The following is a 21740-nucleotide window of genomic DNA, read 5'->3' as shown; positions in this document are numbered from 1 at the left end:
TCATCAGTAGTATCTAATGTCAAGAGTCGAAAGAAAAACAACCGCAGTGTCATCTTTACATAAAACGCAAAATTATATTTAACAAACTGTATATTTAATTGCCATTTCATACGCCTCTTATTTGCTCAGTGTGTATGATGCCATTGCCTATTACTGAGATGCAAGAAATGCAAGAACCCCTATTTTTTTTTTTTTACTTTGTTAACGTACAGTGAAGATGTACGGAGTTACATTAATCAGACACCGGCTTTTGTCACATCTTATCTCACAGTGTGTTCATCAGTTATGACAATAAAAACAATTATCAACAAATAAATAAGAAATAAAATCATCCCAAATACTAGTAATCCCTGCCACAATTCAAATTAAAACAACAGAAGTGAACCCACATCAAACATGTGAAAGCTGCAGGCGGCCGCTCACATCATGTGATGCAGACGCTACCAGTGAGTGCAACACAATTCTGTTTGTGGGGCTGTTCGAAAAATGGGGAAAACAGCATCCATTAAAACCACTTAAACCCCAGCATCCTTATTGTGGGAAAGGCCTTCACAGAATAGAGCAGGTCAACAACAGGTCAACAACAAGCTTGACAGCATAGCAAGCTTGTCGCCCTGCCATTTTCAGCAAAAGCGGTCCCCACAATAACAAAAAACGGCAAAAACACTAGTACTAGTATAGAGCCCTGAGGGACTCCGGTCACCCATATGGGGTTTGAGTGGTTGGCGCTCGTCTTGCCAAGTATCCAATAAGGGATGTTTGTCGCACAAGCTGCAAGCAATCCCAGATGGCAACTGGCGTGCCTGTGGTCTCTTTTAGAGATGCAGTAGTAAGCAAAACATATGACGTCTTTTTTACATTTGACTGAAAGATCCCAGTAGAACAGTGCTTCAGCCTTCCCCCACCCCCCGTTTGCCTGGAGGACAGGATATTAATTGATCTGCATTATTCTTTTTTTTTTAACTTAACATAAAACCCACAAAACACACCTAGGAGTCTTCAGGACAACGATTTAGTCCCATCGAGGTACTAATTCGTGAAATTCAGATGTAAAAAAAGGACAGAAAGAAAAAGAATCCTGTCATTGTACAATAGCGATAATTCCTGCCATGGGAGATGAAGAGAAGACAGCGGTGGGTGTGATGCTATTAGCAGTGGTAGTGCTGTAGTGTTGAGGCCCATGGAGAAGGAAGGGGGGGAGGGAAGGGGGGTGGAGGGCTGGGTAGGAAAACACAAGGGATGGAGAAAAGGAAGAAGGGAGGGTGGTTCTCAGTAGTTTTGGCTAAAAAGGTGAGGTAGGCCTTGTCACAACTTGGAGTGTGGCTTTAAAACTGGCAGGGTTTTCATTTGCAGTCTTTGTCTCTTTTTTTTTTTAAGTGTTCTTTTTTTATTTGTTTTTTTGTGTTTTTTCTTCTCCTCCTCCGCGGCCCCTATAGGAGTGTAGGTGTGGTTGAGCGTCTCCAGCGCGCCTCGCTGTCACCACCACCCTGACCCCTCTCTCTCTCTCTCTCTCTCTCGCTCCTCCCTCGCTCACATCTTGACGTCCTCCTCCACGCTGAGCTGAGACAGAGTCTTCTTGATGCGCAGGGCGGTCAGTCTGGCTGCTCCGTTGGCGTACCAACACTCCCTCATGATCTTCCCCATCACACGCAGCGACTGCACAGGAAGGGGAAGAGACAATAAGATTGTATACATCGGCCATAAAAATAAAGCACCAAGCTTATATTATGACAATTCATAGAGCAGAGGAAAGTAATTTTCCTCACTACGGAGCCTACGATTGACAACGGTGGCCGCGGGTACTTCTGACTACGGATACATCTTGTACGTTCAGTCCGTCCAGTTGGGAGCTGTACGTAAGGGTCCGTGTACGGACCTAAATCATCCGGACGATTACGTACTGGGAGATGAAACGGATGAAATCTCTCTCCCCCTCCGTTTCTTGTGTATTCCTGCGGTCCTTATGTACTACTATGCATGGTACTTTAAGTGTAAGTTGTATTGGACGTGAATCCAGAGTGATGCATACCTCGTAGCTCTGCCACCAGTTGGGCACGTTGGGCCTTAGTCTCTGGTCACACACAACCTTCCTCATCTCCTCTATGGAGGGGTCAGAGGGCACCAGGTCGAAGTAGGGCAGCTGGTACTCCTCGTGGATACCTGCCATTATAAGCAACAGAAGCTGAATAAAAACTCATGACTGAAACAATATGTCTACGATTTGTGAGAACAGCATGAAAGGAGACATGCGCCATTTCCTTAAGAGAGCCTTATCAGATACATGGCTTAGCAATTTGGTTTTAGTAAACTCTCCATTCAACTGATGGCCAAACTGGTTCGACTGATGCAGTCGGAATTTAAACATTATCAATGTGCATACTAGAATATTATGTACTTCATGGAAATTACTACATGCAATCAATCCAGATTAATTTCGGCAACACCTGGGTAAACTGTGTGTATGCATGAGTCTCGCTTACCTCCAGCATTGCAACGGCGTGCTATCTCCCAGTACACCAATCCTAGCGCGTAGATGTCGGCACACTTAAAGGAGTCAAAGTGTTTCATGTTGATGGTTTCATCCAGCACCTCTGGAGCCATGTACCTGGAGGAGGTATGACACAAAGAGGACATTCATTTATTAATAGAGTACTTTTAATTACAGTTAAATTGCTGAGCTTGTTGATTTTGCAAGATAAGACCATCAACTAGTCAGGCTTGATGAAATGTTCTACCGTTGCCACAAAAAAACAAAACAAAACATGCAATTATGTGATGAAAGCACTAATATGGCACTAAGTAAAACGGCACTATGCAGAATTTGGCAGATCACACAGTAATCTGTGTTTATGTCTGTGAGAAGGTGAACAATTAAGGCCATTATTATAATTAATTATTATTATTATACATTTTACTTGATTAATTGTCGCTCAAGTAATTGTGATTAATGATTTAAATGCGTTTGAATTAAAAACATGCATTTCTGCTTGGCTTTTAGACTTCTTAAACAAAGGTGCACAGGGAAGATATGACAATGATTATACTTAAAAACACGAATAGTGGAAATAGACGATCTACAAGCTCAAAACACCTCGGTAGATCTGCCATGTCTACCATTTTAGAAAATGCTCGAAAATATACAGTATGAACATTTTTCAACATGGAAACGATTATGCATGATTGTGATCATCTCAGATTATTGCGATTAGGCGATAAATGATGTAAGAATTTTGACAGCCTATGGACGATGAGAGAAAGCTGTACCTCTTGGTTCCCACACGCTGGTTAGGTGCTATGTCGATGGTGTCAGTGATGGATTCATGGCGCACGGCCAGGCCCAGGTCTGCTATGGCACACATGCCATTCTTCTTTACCAGGATATTCTTAGACTTGAGGTCTCTGTGAGCGATGCCAGGCTTACCTGCACAGGAAAACAGAAATGACATTTTCAACTGAAAATATTTGTATCTGTATAACTGAGTGACCCTTGATTCTTGAAAAAAAGCATTTAGGCTCAGAGAGACATGAATATTTGAAAATACATTTACAGCATTTTGTTAAATATAATTTGGATGTCTGCCACCACAGTTGTTGGCTTGCATTTCTTCTGGGCTCATAGTACATGGGGTTTGGACATACTTAACAATAACCGTTTTATTTCACATTGTGCTTGAAAGCTGAGTGCACACTGAACACTGTCTAAGTATATTGTCCATTGTACCGACTTGCAATGTAGTGGATGTCAAGTCCTGTTGTCAGTGATGTGATGTGACTATTGAACAAGTATCAACAAGATAAGTACTGCTGTACTGGCTGGCAAATAAGCTAATTCTTATGCCTGCTGAGCTCACCTTGAGTGCCGAGGATCTCCATATGCAGATGTGCTAGGCCACTGGCAGCTGACAACGCCAGTTTGATCATGCCCTCGATGGTGACGGAGTAGTGGTTCAGGTAGTCAAAAAGAGAGCCGTGCTCATGGTAATCTGAAACCAGCCATAGCTGCGTCCATGTGCCGTTATCTGACAGAGACAAAAGGGCAATGAGGAAGTCAGAGGACACAGTAGCTGAACACTGACTACAGCAATTTATGAAGCACAAGAGCTGATATAGATATGGATATAGATGTAAAAATGAATAAGAGGTTTAACACGGTCCCTTATACCATTGGTTCTCAACCTGTGGGTCGGGACCCCCAGAGGGATCGCCAAATTATTTTGGGGGGTCCCCAGATGATTAACTTAATGTGCAACATTGTTTTCTCACTCAACAGTAAACAAACCAACATAAAGTTAGTGTATAGAGGGTACTCTGCACATTTCTAAAGTGACAATTTAAGGATGTTTTAATACCTCTAAAAGGACTAATTAAACATTGGCCAAATTGTCAAATATTAAAGGCTAAAATTGTAAAAATAGCAGATCTACATCGGATCTAGATCAGCTATTTTCACAATAGAACCGTGTTATGCAAAATGTAATGCCTCAACTCTTAGTGCTCGTCAGGGTGGAGGGGTCCCCAATTAAAATATGATTATTTTGGGGGTCGCGGCCTGAAAAGGTTGAGAACCACTGCCTTATACAATCATGTCTAGTACTGTACAGAATCGATGAAGAGAAGGAATCGAGAGAAAATCTAACTGCATATGGTCCCAAGCATTAGCGTCTCGGAGTCATTTATTTATTTGGGGGTGGAAGATAAGATCCTGACCTTTATTGTCTGCAGCGATGAAGCCCAGGATGTTCTCATGGCGCAGCATGATGGTCTGGTAGATCTCCGCCTCTCGGAACCAGGAGCGCTCCTCTCTGGAGGAGAAGATCTTCACTGCTACGTCTCCACCCCTCCACTTCCCCCGCCACACCTCACCAAAACGCCCCTTCCCTATGATCTCCTGCAGCACAATGGTCCTGGCTACGGTCCGCTGCACGAACAGAGGCAGACCTATAGGGGGCAGTAGACGCACACACATACAGGGCAATGGTTGCTTACTACTGACTTTCATGAATGATGAGACACTTTGCAAGAAATCCTTTCTACACAATCACGGTTATAAAAAGAATCTGTCCACACGTACACGTGACAGCCTGTCTACACGAGACCTGACCAGTCCTATGATAACCCATATCGTCCAGTTAGAAATGTACTGTGAACTCAATAAAAGCATCTACTGTACAGAAGAGATCAGAATACATTGTGTGATCCGTCTTTATCTACCGGATCACATCCGCACCAAATATCATGCAAACCTGATGTAATCAAAGTAGATGCAAAGACGGTGCATGGAGAAAAAAAGAAAAGGTGCATCTTTATGACGGGGGAGACAAAACTTTTTACGTTTTAAATTATCTTCACACCCTGGGAGTTTTCCAAAAGGCAAAAAAAAAAAAGAAAACCCAAACGCACAAAAACAGTGGACAGCGCCTCAGTATAAGAATAAACAAGAAATGTTAAGATGTTTTTCAGTCAAGGTATCAAATTCTATAGGAGGCCTACGTAATTATATGTCTACAACTTATTATTGTAGGCCGTTTTCGACTATCAGCCTTTATTCGTGCTGCATCAAAATGCAGTAATACAGCATTAGATCCAATAATGTCTTGGCTGCAGCAGGCCTTCTGAACGACAACATTATTCCACTCTGCGAGCACTGACCGGAGCCCGATCCAGAGGTGGACATGTCGTAGATGAGGTCCTGCAGGGTCTTGTCCTTGGCCAGGTAGAGGTGGTCACAGGAGGGGTCCTCCACCTCCAGCCGCTGCCTGTGGCTGTACGCTCGCTGGTGGTACTGGAACACAAACACGCCCACCATCAGCAGCACACACAGGAGGAACACCGGCCCCGCGATCACCGCTACCAGCTCCACCGGGCCCCAGGAGCCCCCAGAAGCAGACGCTGCCTTTGTCGGCACTGAGAGGGGGAGAGAGAGAGAGACTGTTAGAACAAACAAACTATGAAGGTGACTCACTCCAAAAACAGATGGAAAATGAACTCTCCGTTCAGATTGCAAGTGTTTGTGATGTTATTGCAGGGTGCCTCACCGGGGACCTTGAGGTCGACACTGTTGCAGAAGTCGGCGTAACAGCAGTGTGTGTTCAGCAGGCCCTCGGCGCTCTGGCAGAAGAAGGGCTGTCCGGGAGGAACCAGGCTGTCCTGGTTGATGCAGATGCGCATGTGTTGCTCTTTCCCCTCGACGTAGTACGTGGAGGCCATGCAGGCCCCGTCTGTCTCACACTCATAGCCCGTCTTCTCACAGTTGGTGCAGTTACACCGCAAAGCTTTAGGCAGAGAGAGAGATAATGTTAGTGAATGAAGCACAATCACACAGAGCAGCAAATGCAGTAAAAATGCATGTAAAAGAAAGTCAACAATGCAGTAGTCTCTGTGATCAACACATGCTGAGCAACACTTATATTAAAACATGCAATTCAGTTATGTCTTCTGAATAGCTCATATTTTAGGACATTTTATATTTTAGAAATGTTATGCCATTTAGTTTCTTTTTTTTGTCTGTTGGTTCAATCAAACACTTTGTTCCTAAACAATATATCTTGAAAACTACTATGGAATTTGCTGTACTCAACCCTGGAAGATTGACCCTAATTTGTGTGAGCCTTGTCCTTTCCTCCGGCAAACCCCACAGGCCACAATTTCCACAGTATCCACACAAGTATCTCAAAATCTAAATGTGTAAGGACCAGCATGACCTCTAGGGGCTGCTAGCATTTTATCATTTGGCTACAAGATTAAAATACATCAGTTCTCTGATGGGTTATTATTCATCAATAATGATTCATCATATTAGTTCCAATGCTGTATAGTTCTCAAATAGGTCCAGCAGGTGGCACGTTAACCCAAAAACCCCAAACCCGCATCATGCAAACTATTCAGTGTCCTGTTCAGTGGCACGGCATGTATGGCGTGCAGACACAGAGCCTGGAGTTTAGCAGCAGCCAGACAGCCCTGGCGGCCCTGAAATCAGATCCTCCACTGCAGATGAACCCAAACACACTGGGTGGAGATGGACCTGCCCAGTGGGACAGACAAAGTGAAACCCAACAAGGGGAGAGGGCTACTGCCAAATCCCCAATGCAGCATTCTGCTCGGTTTCTCTCCTCTGTCTCTCTCTCGCTCTCTTTCAGACTGACTGAGAGTGAGCTGCCACTGTTAATGAGACAGGATTTTATTAAAACACAAAACACACTCCTGCATGGGGACCTATTAAAGCTGACTCAATGGGACTCCTGCTGCCACCATAATAAACAATGGTGGTCTATCTACACGCTTAAATGAGGTTAGAGTCAGTAAGTCTGTGCGACTCTGCTACATCTAAATCGGAAACAGAGTAGGTTGAGCAACTTAGGAGGGCACAGCGCTGCAAACTTGATTAGATTTGGAGTGAAATGTGATTTTGAGTCATGGCGCATATGCTTCTCATTCAAACTAAGGTTAACACAAATTACTTCTTCCTGGGTTCTCTACTCACAAATAAACTATGAAGCAAAGGCCAGGCAAGGATGGCTAATTGGTTACTGTGGATGGGGCAGCCTTTTCCAAGGACAGAACTCCAGAATAGATTGATTGAAAATGTAGTAAAAAAAATTAAACAGCATGGAAGTACTGTAAAACACTTGGGCTAAAAGCCAATCACAAAAAAGTCCTAGGGACTCGTTTCCATTGTGGTCTATTAAGAGGCCGTAATGACTGGGCAAAGCAGAACCCCAGCCAGTTTACCAGTGGTAAATGATGAACTTGACTGCCTGGCTGATAACAGAGTCTTTGAGTGAAGTGTGATAGGGCTAAGAGCTGATCCTCATTCAGAACAAAGCCTGGACCACTCACTAATCACCCTCTGGACCTAGCGAGGACAAGACCGCAGAACAAGTGGCAACTCATTTAAAAACGCAGGAGGAGACAAAGAACAGGGTGGATTTTCTGTCATTGTTTAAAATAAAAAGAAATAAAAAGAAAGAAAGAAAGCTCAGCATTGGTTGGACCCTTGACAATCCATGGCGGTGAGATAAAGAAAAGGTTTTTTCAGGAGAGGGAGGATTCCACTAATCCTCTGTCTTTTCCTGTGGGTCACTGTGACCAGATGAGCTCACTCGTCTCCTATTTGTCCTGAGCTAGCTCCTCTCTCAAAAGATCTCAATGCGTTTTTTTTTTCCACCACTGGCTCCTTGGGAGCCATTTAGCCGTCACACAGTCAGGCTTTTGTCTCTCCTACTAGAATCACGCCTCGCGCTCACACTTGACACAAAGATTGCGCCATCGCCTGCGAGCAACTTCCAAGTGTCCAAAACCACAAGCCCTGGTGTCATCGGGGTGGTTCCCACACACTGGAACTGTGGGAGTTTGCATTGTGGTGTGTGGGTGTATGTTTGCATGTAGTGTGTGCGTGTTTGCTGATGATATGTCTGTGCTTGTCCATCGAGCGGTAACTGGAATTATGGGATGGGGGAGGGGGGAGAGTTCATCAGTGTCAAGGGAGGTCTAATCCGTGTGATGGTTAACTGTGTGTGTGTAAGAGAGAACCAGCGTTTGTGTATAAATGTGGCTCTTTTTGTAAATGCCTCTCCCCTGGAGCCGAGCGGGAAAGTGGCAGGAACTTTCGGTGGAGCGCGTCCAAGTCCCCTACGGTTCGCATGCAGATGGAATTTCCTGCAGATTACAGAGAGGTGAAGCAGACAGGGCCTGATAAAGAGAGAGAAAAACAAGCCCTGTGCCACATCCCACTAATGTGCAGCCTAATGGAGCAAACAGTCTCACTTAAAAGAAAAAGCAGAGTGGGACTGGATTAAGCTACACTATGCCAACAGACCGTCCTGATTCAGAAGTGTCGACAGAGCGGGTAGAGCTTCCGTTTTTAAGGCATTTCCGTTTACAGTGGACAGACATTAAGAGTAGGAAGTAGGAACGTATATACTGGAATTGTGGATTTAAAAAGGTTAGAGGAAACGTTATTAGTTGTATATTTAATAGCGACGTTATTAGTTGTATATTTAATGGCACGTCTAGTCCACAATCCTCCTCCTGGATTGGAACACAGGAGGTCACAAACGGCAACATTATGGGACTTTTCAGGTTCTGATGCCAGTAATTCTGATGCTAGCAAGTTCCTTGCTAGTGTGATTATGGGGTGTACACACGTTTCTTACACTCAATGATGTGTTTGTTTGACGTCATTATTTCGCAATAGTTTTGGAGAAGTACACAGGATATTATTACACAATATATTTGGGCAAGTAAAAAAAGATCTTCCCTGTCAAACTGTAGGCCTATTATTTCATCTCTACTATGCACATGAACACGAATCATTCCGTGTGGATTGAGCCCAGACAGTGGCAACCCTGATCAGCTCATGTCAAAAAACTGAACCCAAATTTCCACAGACACCAGCATGGTTCTGGGAAGCAATCTCATTGCATGCGTTCCTCACACATGGCCTGGCCGATTGTTATCTGGCAGAGGCAACAGTGACTGTATTTTCTCAACTTGTTCCCCCAACAACTGACATAATAAGCCATGAAAAACCCTTGGGGAAGACAGATGCAAAGCTACCCAATCTACCAAATCACATAATGAACATCACTAGAGCCTGACCGATACGTCGGTTTGGCCGATATATCGCTCAGGACTCCAGACTAACGACGTTGTCCAGGGGACGTTAAAGGACAACTTTTTTTTTACAACAAGGGTTCATATTTTAGATTGTAATTAGAGAAAATAAAAAGTGAGTGTTATTTTTTATTTTATTTGCTTCGTTCTATTGTTTTATCGTGTTTACCGTGCTAAAATGTGGGGCATGCGTACAAGTGGCTAAATATGTCTTTTTAGACACAATAAGCCAGCAGTTTCTTTATTGCTATTTACAGTAACACTTCTAGCCCCCATAAGACACATCCAACCATGAAATGTTGCGTTGTATCTTGGGAATGGGCTCATTCTGTGTAAAATGACATATTTAGCCACTTGTACGCATGCCCCCAACCACTGAAATAAGAATCTCTAAAACAATAGAAATAAGTAAATGAAATCAATTTAACACTCATCTTTTATATTTTTTAATTACAATCTAAAATATGAACCCTTGTTGTAAAAAACTAAAGTTGTCCTTTAACTGGTGCGCAAAGTCGTGGAACGAGACCACTGCACTGTAGACACACGGAAACTACTGTACTGTAATGTTTACAGAATTCTTAATAAAAGTTACTGCAGGCAGTACTGATCCTCCTCCTCGGGTAGAACTTACATGCTGTGCTATTTGAAGAGGATCAACACAGCAGGAAGAAACAGAGAACACTGTCAGACTGGTAACTGTATCCAACCAGTCAAAAACTGCTGATCTACAAGCTCTGGCTGAGAGACTATAAACACTGCAATCTCCTTTCTATGGATTGACACCTCGCATCTCGGTTCACGATAAATGTTGCTGCATTCCATAAAGTAGGGGTGGGCAATATGGAAAAATACAATATCACGATATTTTCCCAAGCTGTATCACGATAAACGATTTTATCACGATTCTTTTTCACGTTGGTTTTTATGGTTATTTTTCAAGTTACTTGACAAAAACGAGACTCTCTGGGTTCCTGTTGGGAGGTCTAAATTTAACTTTACAAGTATCTAACTCTGACAGTATACAAATGAAACCAAATGGACCCGTAACCGTCAGAGTTAAGTGGAGACCTTGACATTTTAAAGTTTGAGAACTGATTATTTTGATGCAGGTTTAAATTGAATTCTGCAATGAATCTCTGTATTTACAAAGTTCCCTCAATTGTATCACGATATATATACGATACCTCTGAAAAGGCATATTGTGGAGACATTGTATCGTCTCAACGATAATTATCACCATATCGCCCACCCCTACCATAAAGTAGTCACGTTATGGATATGATTGGGATTGTGATATATTTATATATGTGATGATATACAAGTTAAAACGTAACAGGACACTGTGATATCCTTGCACCAAACACAAACAAGGCTTTTTAAAAAGGGAGCCGTTGTTGGCATTGTGTTAAGAGGGCACGTTATTACAGCGGGTACACATTTTGTGTATCATTATTTTATGCTTTAACTATTGAAAAATAGCAGATATACAAAGCTCGGTGCCGTGCTGCGAGCTTGTAGATCAGCCATTTTTGAAAAATCGTGAAAATTTGAATTTTGACCCGATAACCTATGTTTCTGTCAGCAATCTGGCCAGCCATCGTCAAAGAAAAGGTCCTTTTCACAACTAAACTGGAGCTCAGTTAGTCTGTTCTTGAGAGACTACTATGTCAGTGGTTCTCAAACCTTTTCATGTCAAGGACCCCCAAAATGATATGTATTTGGCCACAGACCCCCATCTCAAAATATTTAGTTCCCAAGGACCACCCAGAAGCAAAATTTGAGTTACAAACGTTTGCTTTAAAAATACATATATTCAAAGATTTTCACGACTTTAAAAAAAATAGCAGATATACAAGCTCGCAGCGCGGCACCGAGTGCCGCACTGTGAGCTTGTATATCTGCTATTTTTCAATAGTTAAAGCATTCAATAATCCCAGGCCTAAATGGGTTAAATCGGTCGTTTTAATAATTCACCTTTGGCATCCGTGTAAAAACCAAAAACCAAACAAGACGTTACATTTTTCCTTGACTAGTGCCATGCCATTTGACGCGCTCCTACTGTGACGTAAACTCTCCCAATAAAAGACAGACGGAGGTATTTATTACTCCAGTAATGGCGTTTTTGTTCAACTTTCTCAACAACAGGCTGTTCGTCTCAAATGTAAAGCTCTGTCTCAGGCAGCCACAGCCTGGTCTAACTTTCCCAACCAAAACAACATGCAGGCCAGGGCAGGTAGACACGTTGATTACCAGAATTCCTCCCAATACTTATAAGAGCACCCACAACAAAATATAGCAAGGATTGCTGAGGATATTTCACCAGTAATAAAAAAACAAACAAATAATCACTTTTTTTGGGGGGGAAGGGGGTTCTTAAATGGAAACTAATCAAAATATCATCAACATTTCTCAAATTGATTATGATTTTACTTTTTTTTTAAAACAAAATATCAGTCAAAACATTGATAATCAGTGGTCAGGATCGGACGAAAAACTGGCAACGGTCGTCAAGCTCTAAACCAGGGGTTCCCAAACTTTTTTGTCTCAGGGCACCCCATAAATATTTTTTTAATCCGAGGCACCCCTACATTATAATTTTCACTCCCAGCACCTTTATATATTTATAGCATATTATTTATCATCTATAAAATGTACTATGCGATGCGATCATGCGAGGCGTTGTGTGCTTGTAGATCGGCTGTTTTCACTAGTTTTGTGCGACAGTCTTGTATGATGAAGCAGGGCTTTGCTTTACCAAAAGACTTACACATTTGAAACTTGGAGATACAAGGTTTCTGCCCAACAGTGACGATATTTTAGTGATTATGTTGTGAGGAAAACGTTGAGATAATAGCCATTTTGGTTAGAACTGACTGAATATAACTTTGTACTTCAAGTTTAAAATGATACTAAATATTTTTTCAAGTGTCCAAATAAATTCCAAATATTAATGATCTCGCCGTCGCTGCACCGCAGGGTGCCCCGTCACCCACTTTGAAAACCCCTGCTCTAAACATCACCACAACTCTGGCCTGATCAGAACAATAACAAACATGAAGACAGACACGTTCTCCACAGATCTCATTCAGGAGCAATGAGACTGTGTATGTGTGTGTGTGTTGAGTGTGTGTGTGGTGGGACAGATGGTACGCAGGCAGACAGACAGAAGCCCAGGAAGGAAACCAAACATGGCTGAAAACACACATTCCCTTCCTCAAGTCTGCTGTGCATAGTTTGTGGTCTACCAAGAGTTTGGATTGTGGCAAGTCTCCCTGTCTTCATGGCCTGAGCTCAACTACTCCCATCCATGTATGCTGCTTCCACACAAACCAGCAGCAGCACACTTCCAAAGAACATGATGTGATTTCATCGTAATGGCTTGCCAGAAATAAGCGGAAACTGAAAGCACTTTTCTGAGAGAAAGAACACTGGCACACATCACCCATTCGGATAATGTGCAAATAAAGGAATCATCATCACCCACTAGCATTTACTCAAATGCCATGTTGTTTGTACAGTGCTCAGCGTATCGCACAGGATTCAGCATCTCTTGTAAAAAAGATTTACAAAGCCCGACTTGCGGGACTAATATCTAGCCTAAATACACATGGATCTGAGGAGAGGCCCGGCGTGTGGTTTTTGAGTGAACTCTGCTCTTGTATCCACATAATTGGTGGCCTTACACTGGGCCTTTGTGTGGAGATTAGGCCGACATGTGGAGGGATTGGACTGGCCCTGTCTGAACAAAGAGCACAGCGGAGCCGCAGGGGTGGTGGGGGGGTGCGAGAAGCATAAAGGGGGAGGGGCCAAAACTCAGGAAGGGGGTGGGGGTAACAGTAACAACCCCCCACTTCTGTTTTAGGGCTGCCTATGGCCAGACAGGAAAGGAGGTGCGGGTGTCAAATTGGGACTTGAGGGTTAAGGGGGGACCTTATGGCAACCCCCACACAGCAATAGGGTTTTGTCCCAAGTGACCAGCTGTAGCCGTCATTAAAGCCCAAGTCTAGACTTTGACTTGGGGGGGGGGGGGGGGGGGGGAGGGGGGGGGGGGAGGGATAATGGGACAAGGGAAAGGGGAACAGGAGAGAATGCAGCGCACAGAGAAGTGGTTTGAGCTGCTAGCTAGTGTGAAGTTCCTATCATTCCGTTCGTGTTGAGACAGGAAATGGCAGACACAGCGAGGAAGGGATTAATAAAACATCATTCCCATAACCGGCGCTTCCCTGATTTGGAGGAGAAGAAAGCAGAGTGGAGATGCTCGAAAAACCACAATAGTGTTATCTTTAAGCAGCCTTTGACCTCCATGACTGTGTACTGTTAGGGTGTTACTCAGACCTACTCACATGGAGCAACGCTGTCACAACAGAGGTGAACCTTCCAGTGTGATAAGATGAAGTCACTGGAAAATATTCCAAGGCCCTCTTGGTGCTGATGGGGGGTGGGCAAGGTTACACAAACACAGTGGTTTTCCGGGGGCTAAGGGAGCGCAGACAGAGAGAGGGAGAGAGAGAGAGACAGTCGCTGCTGCATGCATGTGTGTGTGTACCGGGTGCAGAGCACCATTACCAAAATGCATTGGCTGAAATTAGATCCATACAGATACCAGACTGAGAGCTGATCAAGACAAGCAGACGCCACCAGACTGCACGAGTCGCTCGCACGCACACACACACGCGCACATACACGCGCACACATCTGCCCTAATCAATGCTGGGGAAAGAGGAAAGTCATTACCTTTGTCTGCATCTCAGGGTCAGATTACTGATGTGATTCTAAAGTAAAGCCTCTGGGGCTGAGCCACTCGTACTATCTCTACCAACCACTACCCTCAGGGCTACCTCCCATCCTGCCCACCCCCTGTCGTGCCTGCGCCCCTGCCATGTATGAATTCAAAGGCATATCAGTGAATGCATGGGCTCAAGCTAGGCTTAGAGCAGGTGTTCAAATTCTCAAACTGGCATACGGAATCGGCGGCAGAACACCCCAGCTATAGCTTAAGCCGTCTCTTTTTTCGTTCATCTATACAAGCACAGAGCAAGTTTACCACAGTTAATAATAATGAGACACTTGAGATGGCTGGTTGCCTTGGATTAATTTATGACCTACACATTTTGCCCACATTGGTTGGTACGCTATGGTCTTATTTTGGCTGATAAGCAAATAAAATAAATGTATTTATATAAATAGGCTATATCGCTTTCTACCAAGAACCTTTAAGAAAGCGGAAATTTCAACTATTTGTATTACGGGTAAATATTCAGTTTCGTAGATCCTGCCCTTCAAATGTATTTCTCGTGCCACTTAATTTTACAACCTAGAAGCATGTGAGCTATTTGGAAGAACTGCCTGACATAATGACAAAATAGATGAAGACATTGTATGAATGGGTACTGAGACAATCAAATCTGTATGGCGTTGGCAGGAGTGCTGACCAGAATGCCACTTTTTAAACTTGAAAAGCTTTGTTGGACATTTTCTGCAAAGCTTCACAGCTTTGTTTTCATACGGTAATACTATATTACCAATATTTTCTTTCAAAACAACGTTAAGATAGGCCTTAAGGCCTATGTCAAGTTGGGGGTGCGGCCGGCTGCCCACATCTATTTTAGTGATGTGTGAAAGTGAATGAAGCATGAAATGTGAGCCTATTTATTTGTGTTTTGCAAAAAGGGTGGCTCACATGGTAAGATTGCATACCACATAAATAAGGCTAGTGCTTCTTGCAGCTGGCCTGGGTTCGAATCCCAACCGAGGCCATTTGCTGCATGTTATCCTCTCACGCCTTCTTGTATTTTGAGAATTGTGGACCAGCTCATGAACTTTTTTTTCCCAAAGTATGTTGATTATAATCAGAAAACCTTTTGAAGCCACAAAAAGAATACTCCCCTCTCTTTAACACTTCTGATGCCAATTATTTCCAGGAACGTGTTCAACGTGATAAGAATTACGGCGGTGCGACGCCACGGCCCCGTTATTATGTCCAGGGACGTGTTAGCTGGTTACCGGGTAAACGGGTGCTGTGGCGGCTGGTTAGCAAAATAACTTTATATCCCATGATGTAACTCGGCCGCCATCATCAGGAAGCGTGTAATCTCCATAGGCTCCTATGCATTGCTGCTGCAAAGAAACGGCTTCGGAATCTACTTCCAAAAAACGCTTTAATCACCAAGAAACGCTTTTTTTTCGCTGGGCCGCAACGGTCGGCTGCGGTTTGATTTTTTTTTTTTTTTCGTGTGAAAGTAAACACCCCGATCTACATCCGGATTTAGTGAATTTCCACAACATGACACGATCGTGGCTTCCGGGGCTCTTAAAGCGCAGTGAATGGCAGCACTCTGTAGCCAAATAATTACAAAAATAATGGCATCCCAAAGTGCAGTCACATAAATAAATTATAGACCTAAAGATATTGCCTTCAGTGAGTATATGCCTCATTGGTCTTCACAGTTGCCCATTGCATACAATCTTGACTTTGTTTTCCATCCTATATATATTTCCATACTGTGTGTGTTACTGGTGGCTATTAAGACACTTTGAAAAGGGGCTAAAAGCCAACCCGAACTATCCCAATTCCCATCTGAATTTCGTATTAAAATCCCAACAAATGAAGCTTCAGAACTCTTCACTCAGCCGTAGCAGCACTCAGCCAGCAACTCTAAATATCAACTGCCAAACCTTGGATCTCTGCATTGGATGTAGAACAGAGGTAGACCGCACACCTTCCAGCACAGAAGTAGGAGGCAGAGCAGGTCTAATCTACATTCCAATAGGTAGGAAGATGCCTTTAATAGATGTCAAAAACCAAAACAAACAAATCAAACCTGTACAAAGAGAGACATGGAATGGAGGACAGGTATCAGGTTTACCTCTATAAGACATTAACTCACATAGCTACCAGATCTGTCTAGGTGTACTGTGACAATAGCAACTCTAACCTAATTACATTTAAATGATGGCAGAAAAAGCTGTGTGTCATGCAAATCCTCATTGTGCTTTACACTGTGCAGTGCTGACAAAATGAATGCCCTTGCACACCGACTCCAGCAACCACTTCCAAAGTTTCTCGTTGATGAGAACACAGTCTCCCCCAAATTTCCAAAGACAAAGTCAGTGGCCAGAGTAAGTAAACGGCAAGGAAAAGTGGGACAAGCAAAAGGTGAAAACGGCTGGCTCTGTGGTGGGAGGCCTTGTGGTCCAGCAGCAGGCCTAATGGTGGGGCTGGGTCAGTCCGAGGCTATGCTGTCTGCACTAGCAATTAGGACCCCATGCCTCCGGGCCAGCGGAGGTCATTAGCCACACTGGTCATTATGGGGGTATGCATGTGTTTGGGGCGGTGAGACAACTCTTGACCCAATGCTGGCCCAATGCCATGCAGCCCAAAATGCTGTTGGTAAGTTACCACTGGTAACTAAGCACACACACATTGTATTTCTTAGGACTGAAACCATGATGATCATACATTGGCAACTGAATGTCATCAATAACAATGACACCATCACCAATTGGTGGAACATGGGCTATACAACCAAAATGTGTTCACATTCAATCATAGATGTCTTTGTCGCTAAACTGTGGATAAAAGTGTGAACAGCTCCAGTAGCTAAAACAACAATATTTGGAGAGACGGGACATAATCCAACCCCTGGCCTGAAGCATAGTTGAGAGCAACATTCGCTTCTTCACCATGATGTGGCCAATTAAAAACACAACCATCTATTTATGCCCTCCTTTTTAAAAATTCTATTCTTCATACAAACATTAATACATTTTGCAATCCTTGCCAGTACATTCCCTTTGCTCAGATCTGGGGTACTAGAGACTGGTGTACTGTACACGTTCCAAATCTGACTAAAATGCATCTTGTCCATCCCACATTTTTTCATGTATCAATTTGACATGTATAACAGCACTTCCGGCAGAGTTGCACACCAGATAAAATGATATGATTAAATAGGGAAATGGGGACTTTTGTTTGGTTATACTCACCTTCTTCAATTACATAGGGACATATTGGGGGGGGGGGGGGGGGGGGTGACAAATAATGGGCAGGAGGGGGGGGGGGGGGGGTGACAAATAATGAGCAGGAGGAGGGGGGGGGGGGGGGGGGGGTGACAAATAATGGGCAGGAGCAGTGGCTGGAATTTACAACAGCCAGACAACATAAAGAACCTGAGGGATAGCCCGAGCATTCAACCAAACAGCTTCCTCTGACCCAGCAAAACACAATCCGTTGGAAAGTCTTCCTCACCTCCCCAGGGTGACAGAGGGCAAACGGAAGCAGAAGTGGGTCCACAGATAACAAAGTACAGATTCAATTCTGATAATGCACCCAGGTCTATTGTATATCAGAGAGTAAAACGAGAGAGAGGGAGAGAATAAGAGGGACGCGCCCTGCCCCACGGCACTCAATGTAGTTTACAGTGCTCATATTGCACCACTCCTCTGTTCCGTCCTGACTCCTGACTGCGTCACACAGGCATGTATGGCCTGGTATCAGAAAAGTTGTCAACAGCACACGATAGATCCGTCAAACCGCATGAGCAGAGAGCATTCCCATGCCGTCATAAACTCATCAATAGGCTGAAATCTGTGTCCGCCTAAATACTTTGGGGTTTGTCTGGTTTCAGCCCCGTCACGGTGTAATCCATTATGTGGTGTGAAACTGTGGCTCCAGACGGACTCACGGGCCCCCCTTGCACAGCAGCCCAGACCAGCTGGACAAACCCATCATCACCCCTGTCTCCTTGAGCCACATATTACCCCCACCCAACACACACTTTCTCTCACACTTCACTGTTAAGGTGGAGTAAGTAACCCAGCCAAACAAACAAGTCCACTATTGTGCGAGTGCATTTATTTTCCCCATGTATCTTAACATGATGAATTGTCCAACCTTGGTGGTGTACCGTGCCCTTATCTAAACCTCGTGGGGGAGGACTTCTTATCTCAAGATTCTTGGAAGGAGGATGACTCATCCAATGAGACGCAACATACATACTAAGATGGATGGCACAACACTCTAGATATTTACACTGGCCGATGGGGTTAATATTTTCTTCTTTTTTTTTACATTTTCAGTTCTCTCTCCTCTCCGGTGGCAAGTTGCAACAAGGCAAGGCAGCTTCAAATGCTAAGATCACAGGAAGAGCAGAAGAACGTCATGTCCCCGTGTCTCAAATAAAAATCCTTTAAGACTAAATGGAAAAGTGAGATGAACCTCTGGAGAAAGTACAGAGCCTACAGAAGCAAAACGTGCCCACACCAGTGTCACTGTTGCCTTGTCCGCTTATCATAAGAGACCTTTGGGATTGTTTTTCTGTAAAGTTGCTTGTAAATATTGGTAGTTTGGGCTCGTTTCTAAAGCATAGTTGCTTATTTGGGCTTGCTTCCTAATGTTGTTTAAATGTTGTTGTTGGTTCTCTTTCTCAAACATTTTCATGTAAGGATCCCAAAATGAATATGCATTTGTCCACTGACCCACATCTGGAAAAAAAAATACATCATGTCAAATTCTTCCTAAATTATTTTGAAAATAGCAGACCTACACACTCACAATGCACCAGATTGACCATTTTCAAGTAGTTGTGTGTGCGTGCGCGCATGTGTGCGTGTGTGTGTGTTATAATCATGTGGTCCGTAGTCACATCTTTTGGACATTTCATAGACCTGGTCGCTTGTCTTTTCCTCCCAAAATCAGGAGACACTGGCGATGCCTTATTATCACAGATCTCTCTCACTATTCATTTATTCTGTGGAGTTTGAACATCAGCTGTTCAGTGCAGACAGACAGTGGGGAATGAGACTATGGTAGCCCCATAACTGGCGCCTGAAAGGACCCCACTTGCCACATTTCCATCACAATGAAGCCAGACCTCAACTCCGACTTGTGTCTGGGCCGGCCGGCTGAATGCATGGTTGTTGTCACCCTATGCCAGCATTCACTTTCTGCTGGAGGCCACTAAAGCGCCCCTTTCTCTGGTCCTTTTACAAATGGACACCCAGTGGAGGGGGTCCACAACTGCCACATTTTGTCCCAGTGAAGAGGGCCTCATTGAGTGGTTTTCCCCCCTTCAATGCGACGTTGACAACACAGGGCAATATTGTGACTGATAATATTGGGCAAGATATCAGCCATAGAGATATAGGCTACAGCTACAACAAGGCGACACGAGATTGTTTTGTACACACCAAGCATAACAGATAACTTTAACAATAACAAAGAGGAGACGGCAGGCGTTTGTGTGCTGTAATATTGCACTGTTAATAATATTTTCAATACACTTGACTACACAATTGGAAAACAAATTATAATTGTATCCAAAAACAAAGATACGGACAACTTATTTATAGCAACCCGTCGTCAACTTGCAAGTAGTATCGTTTATTATCTAGATATTATCCAGCATAACGTTGCATTGGGTTAATGTACTTGGAAGCATTTCTGTTTACGTCTCAACACAGCAAATATAAAGCCTTACTACAGCCGAGGAGTTCAGATTAGCCAGCTAGCTGAAGTTAGCCACTGAAACCAAACAGTCCTGTTAGCTGCTTGGCGTGTGCCTCCTCGAAACAAACAAACAAACAAACAAACAGACATGTTGTTTTGTGCATAAATGACACTCTTTTGCCGCTACTTCTCATTGTTCCACAATACATGAAACAAAAACACATATTGAGCGTTATTGAGACGGAGACTCCATAGCAAACAAGATTAAAACACGTTTAAACGAGGGCCAAGAAAGACCCGGGACTTAAATGTCTGATTTATGCTACAATCAGCAGTCGTTTAGCTTGGATAACGTTAGCCACCATATAGGATTAACACAGTGGTTCCCAAGCGTTGAAATTAGACGTTTGCCCTGGGACCCAAACTAGTGAAAATAGCAGATCTACAAGCTCACAACGCGGCTATTGTCACTACTATTTAAACATTGGTTTTCTAATTTATGGAATTTCTTAGATGTATCCTCGTATTTCTTCATGAAATTAATAGACATTGAATTTGTTTTTTAATTCATTCAAAAAATGTTTGAGGGAATAGTTTTTTGAACATGTTTCGAAATAATAAATAAATAACAATTTTAGGGAACAAAAAACGAAGGGACCCATAATGATGTGTCCGCGACCCACAAATGGGTCCCGAGTGAGTCCCGACCCACAGTTTGTGCAACAGTGCATTAACACATACACAATACACATACACATACATACACTACACACACACAGCTGCAGCGCGAGCGCCATGATGATGAGCGACAAGAGGCGCTGCCGCCCCGCTCGGTCTACGCTCGGTTTCCAGGAGAGAAAAACACACCGAGACAAAAGCCTGTGCAAAAACGAGGTTACTTCTATGGTTTCTTACCGTCGCCGACGGCCAGCAGCCCCGCCAGGGCCAGCAGCAAGAGGCTCGTTGCTTTCACAGTCATTTCTTCTCTTGAATTCCCATCTTCTTTACACGTGAAATGCGTTTTATTTCTTCCTTCTCTCTTCGTTCAAAGCCGCCTCGTTATCAACACCGCCGACCGACCTGAAACACAACCACAAACCAACCACCACCACACATCTGATCACACACACTGCCAGCCAACCAGGCCAGTGACGTCGTTTAAAGGGGGCGTGCGTGCGTTTTTAAAGGGGAGGTCACACGCCAGAAAGCACGGATTTACAAAACGAGCCAACAACAACGCGTCCCATAAATGGCATAATAATAATAACAATAATTCTGCTTAACACTTCAGGGGGTTTCTACTCAAAATCCTGTGACCCGTGTACACACTCGTGCCGAATACATTTTATTTATTATTATTGTTATTATTTGTATTATAATAATACACCAATTAATAATAAAGCTTTATTTAGCATTTATTTATGTATTTATTGTCTCCACCAGCCGAAGGCATGGGGGAGAGTATGTTTTCCTCTCCGTCCGTGCGTCCGTCCGTCCGTGCGTCCTCGCAGTTTGTGAGCGCCAAATCTCAGTCGCCGTTGGCCCGGTCGCTGCCAAAGTGAGCACACACATTCCCATTGCCAATCTAGAACCTCTGCCCTAAATTTTTCAAATGGGCCTTTTCTAGCGCCAACTAGTGGCCGATGTTTGCTAAACACATTTATGTGCACTACTCTTA

At 43.7% G+C, this 21740-nt stretch overlaps 1 protein-coding gene across 1 annotated transcript; it reads right to left on the bottom strand.

Annotated features, from left to right (window-relative positions):
- Window positions 1-1518: 1518 nt before the first annotated feature.
- acvr1ba (activin A receptor type 1Ba) lies at window positions 1519-21100 on the bottom strand. Its single transcript, XM_080733548.1, has 9 exons — window positions 20978-21100; window positions 6036-6272; window positions 5650-5904; window positions 4708-4938; window positions 3852-4019; window positions 3265-3421; window positions 2481-2605; window positions 2030-2160; window positions 1519-1656 (listed from the first exon to the last, which is right to left on the bottom strand). Exons 1-9 carry the CDS (start codon window positions 21039-21041, stop codon window positions 1531-1533), a joined length of 1494 nt encoding a protein of 497 aa, XP_080589674.1. The 5' UTR covers window positions 21042-21100; the 3' UTR covers window positions 1519-1530.
- Window positions 21101-21740: the final 640 nt, after the last annotated feature.

The sequence above is a fragment of the Nannobrachium achirus genome (genome assembly GCF_963921795.1).
Source record: "Nannobrachium achirus genome assembly, chromosome: 9".
Classification (NCBI taxonomy): Eukaryota; Metazoa; Chordata; class Actinopteri; order Myctophiformes; family Myctophidae; genus Nannobrachium; species Nannobrachium achirus.
Note: the sequence above shows the minus strand (reverse complement) of the source record. Positions and strands in the feature narration are given on the sequence as shown.